Source organism: Anarrhichthys ocellatus, unplaced genomic scaffold (genome assembly GCF_004355925.1).
Source record: "Anarrhichthys ocellatus isolate YVR2014 unplaced genomic scaffold, GSC_Weel_1.0 scaffold91, whole genome shotgun sequence".
NCBI classification, from domain to species: Eukaryota; Metazoa; Chordata; class Actinopteri; order Perciformes; family Anarhichadidae; genus Anarrhichthys; species Anarrhichthys ocellatus.
This window is the reverse complement of record NW_022280121.1, coordinates 1-6,742: the sequence shown is the minus strand read 5'-3', so window position 1 is coordinate 6,742 and position 6,742 is coordinate 1. Positions and strand designations below refer to the sequence as shown.

The following is a 6,742-nucleotide window of genomic DNA, read 5'->3' as shown; positions in this document are numbered from 1 at the left end:
GCCGCTGCTTTGCATGTTTCCATGAACCCATGGTGTAAACAGTCGGCTGGTAAAATCATGCTAATATTTCAAACACAGCCGAGGGACAGATGGCCTGGCTTAGCGGACTTATTTTTATTTTCTCGAAATATGCAAAGAACACACAGAAAGACAGACAGATAGAGATCCCTTGCTTTAAAGTAAGATGTAAATATTCAAGCTAACAGTGTACACAAGGTGTGTATTTAACGAGTCATGCTTATTGGTGTAGCCTGATGAAGAGACGAGACAAAATTATGCACACACACACACACACGCAAAAAAAGGCAAACTACTTTAATTTCATATGGACATGGCCGATCTATTGTTTCAGCCACAGATGGCTCAGGCCCATTCTTAAGCCACACCATGCAAATGGTATGGATGGACATGGAAACTATTAAGTAAATTGACCAATGGTGCCTTGACTGATGTTGATGAATACACCCTAAATCATTTGTGTGACTGTCTTTGCAGGTGAAAAAGGCTTTAACTCTCTCTGATGAATGCATGCCTAGTGCAGACTGTTCTAGCTAATAGAACTGCATGGAAGACGGATGGCAAACGTTTCAAAGGGCAGAGTTCATGTTCAAAATCATCATCATGCATCTTAGTAGACCACAGGCTTATTGGACAAAACACAATTCACTCTCCAAACCTGAAATAAACTGTCTGGCTAAGTTTAGATAATATCTATTACAGAAAATAAACAAATAAAGACTTCTTATGAATGTGCCGTACTGACTTTAAATAGCTCAGCTCATCCATCTTGCAGATATGCAAAATAAAGCAGAGGAACATTTAATGAGCCCTTTGCAAGACGTGGACTGAGTGTCTGGCTTGTTACTGGAAACAGGTTTGTTACCAAACTGTTGGATGAAATGAGGCAATGGTTGAGAATAAATACAACCGTACAAATAGAAAATGTATCTTACGTAGAGTGATATACTTCTGTACTAAGTTTGAATTGTGTCGTCTACCTGCACTCTGTAATATCTCTGCACAGTGTATATGTGCTGTCTGCTGCAACAAATAAATCCTGTAATATCTCGTACACTGAATTTAAAGGGGACATATCATGAAAAAGAATTACTTTTTTGGTGCTTGTGCACAACCATTTGGGTATCTGGAGTGCCTACCAACCCACAAACTGTGGGGCTGCTTAGATTAGGAAACTTGATTAAATGACTCATTCAGGTTTGGCTCCCCTCCCTATGTCACATGCAGGCTCATGAGAATATACCGCCCCCCCCATCTGAGTATCTTCACCCATGGCTTGAATCTTTCACGTCTTCTCCAATACAGCACGGTTTTCATTTCGCAAATTATGGACCAATTTAGAGCAAAATAGATAATAAAGCAGGTTATACTTTAGGGCGGGGATTCCTTGATTGATAGATCGCTACCACGACGTTGTTCCGGTCTGGGAGTTGTCCGTGTTTTCATCTTATAACTTTGACCTTTTCAGTGTGGTTCTTTTCAGCCCTGATGGAAATGTCACAAGGATCCAGTGTTGCAATTCTATGGTGCACCCACTCAACTTGCTTTATTCTTTATATTAGGTATGTGGTCATTGCTTTTGTAGTCTGAGTGTAACTAAACTACTTGATTATGTGGCTGAATTACGCAGAATTTCATTGGCATCAATGTATTTTTGACAAGGATAAAACGTGTCTGCACTGCACATGTGATGTTTCTCAATTATGTGCATGCAACACCAGCGGTGCCATGGAGCAGGCTATGAACTTGGTTAGGGAAGTTACCCTAAGTATAGTTCTCATGTACAATAGACTTTTCTAGTCAACAAGCAGATGGAGAGTACAGTGCTAACCCAGAGGCCACCAGGGATCAGCTGTCCGGCGTACTTGCTGTCTTCGATACACTGATGGGCAGTATTCCCACTGCTGCTGTAGAAATGATGATACAATTGTCACAGCTGGTGCGATTTGCCATTTCAGACTTTCTGTAGATTCACAGCTCTATTATTTTGTTTTTGTCGTGGCTGATAACAGGCTGTGGCACTGTCATGAACTTGTACTGATTTAAATTTGCCACTTGGAACACTCTGACAAAGAGCATTTGAAACTGCATAGCATGTATAGAAAATTAACATTACCTGTTAAAATACACTAATAGAAGAAGCAATAGGAATACATACAAGCTGATGGCTTGCAGGGACATTGCATGCCAAAACAATAGGCTCAAAACAAGTACACAGTATATCCTCCTGGCACATTCTGGAATAAACGGTACTTTCGAAATATTTGTGGCTTCATCTGCACCATAAAAAGCCATCTCTTTGACAGTTGCAAATTCTCTCTAACGCTTACTTTAATGTGAAAGCAAGGATCCGGGGGAACCGGTATAGGTGATTGGCAGATCCCGGAAATCATATGGACTACAAATACTTTCCAACATCAATCACTGACAACAACCCAGTGGAATAAATGCAACATGTTTACCAATTACATGGGCATCCATTCAGTGATAAACCCCAGCAGCTTTCATGGGAAATACACGGATTGCCGCGTCCAACACTGTATCCAGTTCTCTTTATACATCCATTGTATACACAGACATACTTTTCCTAAAACCAGTAAACACTCTGCTGCTTCAAAAGAAAAAAAGAAAAGCATGTTACTCACTTAGGAATCATATTTTAGTGAATAGTCTTTGAACATATTAAAAATCCACAATGATTTGCTTCCGCTAGTACACATGCATGGTTCAATCCACCCACCCATCCCCACTGACACCTTCAGAAGGTGTCTGGAGGGACTCACTGAAATGTAAGACTTGTGCTTGAGGAGAAGTCTTTCATCCTTTCAAATCTACTAACTTTCTTAAATCCGGGACAGGTAACAAAAAAAAGGAACTTAAAAAAAAGCAATATATCGTCAGTAGGAGTGTAGGCAGACGTTCAAAATTGACAAACAGTATTCCAATAAAGTCTAATTGTGTATGCATTAAAATGGTCTGGCAGTGATGTTGTTTTCGTTATTTAGGAGATGGGTCGGAATAGCATCTGTCGGATTAATAAATAAAGATGAAATGCTACCAAGCTCTCTGGGAGAGATGGGGCGGAGCTGTATTCTTCAATGTGTGGGAGCTGAATACCTCTCTGACAGAGAGGGATAGGCATTATCGTTATTTTGGTTTTAGGAATTGATTTGTTGCTTTGGCAAGGAGTGCCATGTTCATGCGGCAGTAAGAAAAAATAATTGATGCATAACCATGCATTAGCAACTGTGGAAAAAAATCCTTTACCGAGGAGCACAGCCTGTTGGATGAGATCAAACGGTAAAGGTAGTACAGCGATACTTTTTTTTTGCTGTTTTAATTCTCATTCATTGCTGTTCAACACATAAACTAAAATTGCCTTCTCTGAATTGATCAGTACAAAAAAGACTAAAAGAAACACCCCTGCAGACCTTTACTGAGCACTACTAGAGTGTCCTGAAGCTGACTCCAAGTGCACAATATGCAACTGTTTATGTTAAATGGTAGAAGGTAATTCCTGAAGTTACAAGCTAGAACATCACAGCAGGATTAATAGTTTGGAACATTTATGCTGTCAGCCAGCAGAACTCTCTTCAGATACTTTGGGATCTACCAGATTTTGAAAGCCACTCAGCTGAAGTGGCTCATTTTTTAAGTTCATTTTCTTGCTTGAGGTTATTTCACCTTTTGGTGCTGACTATAGAGTATTCTCTTTTCAGAAATCATTCTAGTTTCCGCTAGTCCAGTCCAGTGGAGCTTTCCATAACTGTAAATTCAATGCTTCAATGTTGAAGACTTCAGTGTAAGGAAACTCAACTGTCATGTATCTGGGTAAGAGATGGATGATCGTAGTTGTCCAAACTTCTGAATGAAATCTGCCTGAGCCTGGACTAAAGCCTCCTCATCTATGTACACTGCCGGCCTCCTGGCTGAGACGAAGTACTGCACCTTCCTCAGGCTCCAGCCAAGGACGTACATGAGCAGGCCACACACAGCTGCCGTCGACCTGCCTACTCCAGCGTTACAGTGAACATACACAGTGTGACCATTCTCCAAGAGGCCGTGAAGCAAAAATACAGCCTGGGGAAGCATCCGGATCCGACCTGCAGAAGAAGAAAATAACACACAATACATTTAGAGGGAAAGGCTCGCGACATTTTATGTCTTTCTCATCACAATAAATACAAGAACAAAACTGACAATGTGTTAGTTCGTCTCTATACTTTGACATTTCCTTACTCTTGTTTGTGGCATTCAGCCCCTAGCCCATTCATTCCTACTGAATTCAATCTTTACAAACTAATCACAAGTGTATGTTTTTAGTTTTTTTCCTGGGCAGCATAGCTTTTTATTAACAAACATTAGGCTTTAGATACACAGATAATACTTAGTAGGATCAATTCATTGTTGGTTTTGGTATTGTTTAAATGGTATTGATAAGAACAATATAGAATATTGTCAGACTTATTCTTAAACATACCGTGACCTGTATGGATTAACTACAATGTTTAATACTTTGCATCACCTTTGGAGAAGACACTTAAATATCCCATAAAGGACTGTCGGCAGTTGTTTGCTTCAAGCCACCCCATGCATACTTAAAATGTACATTTATCACAATCCTTGTGCAGGTTGCTGGATCTCGAGTAAAATATCACATGTCAGGAATAAACTACAAGTAGTAGGATCTCTATCTCGGGTAAATTTGTTTAGACTTTGGTTTACCAAGGGCATTCTTTCTTTACTTAATTTCACTGTAGAAGTATATGTGGCACTTCTTTTGTGACTTACACAACACATGAGATACTATAGTGTAACATTCTGGTTAAAGGAAACACATGGAAGGTGATCAGTGGCCATAGTAGGCTATAATACCATCAATTATCACAGATTCTTTCAACTTGGACTTGACTAAATACTGTTATTATTATGTATTTATTCTTCTATGTCCCCAGAATTCTCCTTACCCTCAGTGCTCATGTCAGGTGTGGGTATCCACACGTACACCAGGCCACAGTCTTTGTACAAATGCATCATGGTCTCGGGGGTCATGGCTTCTCCAAGGTTGCGCCTGCAGCCTTCGGAGTTGTTCACCACATCACACTCTGTCTGGAAGTTCATCACTGCAGTAATCCCCAATTCATGCTTCATCTTTATAGTCACGTGTTCCACCTGTCGAGGGCAGCTGCCCAGCCAAATATGTGGCAGCACCCTGGGGGCAGTAAACAGAGATGCATTCACCATTTCTGTTTATGTCATTATTATGTTGTTACACATGCTGAACCAGTGGAGCTTGTGAAATGACTGACTACACAATAAAAGAAAGGCAAGGTAATGTACAGGTGGATATTATCAGATAACACAGGATCAGAATGGATATGCTTTTCAAGAGTAGTGTAGAGTGATGTTTTTATTGACTCCATTTAGTGCTCTTCTAGTAGATGGTTCTTTGCTAACCCAACGATGTAGGGATATACTTTTTGGAAAGGATGTCTGTTTTGTCTCTGGTGTTCAGTTGTATAAGTTTATTTTATAAATTGACTCTTGTTCAGTTCAAAAGTAAAGCTCATTGCAAAAAGGGTGAAATAACCTTCAAGCTTCCTCTCTAAATACCAGCATGAGAGACCAGGCACCTGCTAGACGGTGAGTTAAGGGGATTGCAGATATCCCCCAGATATTGAGTAAATTACATCACCACTGCTCATGTGTCACAGATGTGTGTTTATAGTCTGTGAGGCAGGCACATCAGAGGGGTGGTGTAACGGTGCATAAAACAGTCAGACATGGTGGGAGACTGTTGTTGTTGTTGTCAGTGGATGAAGGACCAAAGACAGACATTCATCCTCTGGGCATCATAGATATCTGCTCCAAATTTCACAATCCACGTAACAGTTGCGGAGATATTGCAGTATGGATCGAAGTGGTGGACTGACTGACTGACTCAACAGACATTGCCCTCCCTAGTGTTTGCTTTCCCAGTCGTACATTTCTGGAAACTTTTAAAAATAGGGTGCTGAAAATAAATCTGGATTCTCAAAACCTACAAAAACGTGCAGAATCAATGCCAGACAGATTGCAAAAAAGTGTTTGAACAACAAATTATGTTTTGAGGATCCCTTTTTAAATTCTCTGATAAAAGTTTAGCTCTATTTTGACTGAAGCATAGAGGGATTTTTATTCAACTATTGAGCCTGGAAGCTTTACACATGATAACATGACAATGATTTTCAAGTGACAGACAGCATTTATAACTGAATGGGAGAGAGCAAGGTCAAAAAACAAAGGAGTGAGCCGGCCTAAGAGGGTGATTGCAGCTTTGTCTGCCCTGTGAGAGAGTGACAACTTCCATCAAGAGAGGGCAGTGTGACATGACTGCCCCATCCTTTTAGCACGACAGTCATGTCAGCAGCAGAAGAAGTTGCTCTAACTGATCTAGTATCACAACAACGCAGAATTCAAACTTGGACTGAGAACTTACTAAAGGAGATTGGTTATGTTTGAAAACGGTAAGGAAGATAAGGGAGGAGGAGCTGATCAGCCCTCTGTGTGGTTCAAGAAGCAATCACACTTCAGCATGGAAATTCATTCACTTGCTACAGGCTACAAGGAGAGTACTTTGACAGTTTGCAGGTTTAGGGCTTTCTTTTGTTACTGGAAAGTGCAAATGTCCAATAATTCTGAACGCATAGTATAAAACATATCTGACTGCTTTTGTAATGTTTTA

At 40.3% G+C, this 6,742-nt stretch overlaps 1 protein-coding gene across 1 annotated transcript; it reads right to left on the bottom strand.

The window, feature by feature from the left end:
* Window positions 1-300: 300 nt before the first annotated feature.
* epm2a (EPM2A glucan phosphatase, laforin) lies at window positions 301-6,523 on the bottom strand. Its single transcript, XM_031875540.1, has 2 exons — window positions 4,986-6,523; window positions 301-4,121 (listed from the first exon to the last, which is right to left on the bottom strand). Exons 1-2 carry the CDS (start codon window positions 5,260-5,262, stop codon window positions 3,838-3,840), a joined length of 561 nt encoding a protein of 186 aa, XP_031731400.1. The 5' UTR covers window positions 5,263-6,523; the 3' UTR covers window positions 301-3,837.
* Window positions 6,524-6,742: the final 219 nt, after the last annotated feature.

Coding starts and splice junctions, on each gene's coding strand:
- epm2a (XM_031875540.1), bottom strand. CDS start 5,262: ATGGTGAATGCATCTCTGTTTACTGCCCCCAGGGTGCTGCCACATATT. Junction 4,122..4,985: donor ACCTGACATGAGCACTGAGG/GTAAGGAGAATT, acceptor CTTCTTCTGCAG/GTCGGATCCGGATGCTTCCC.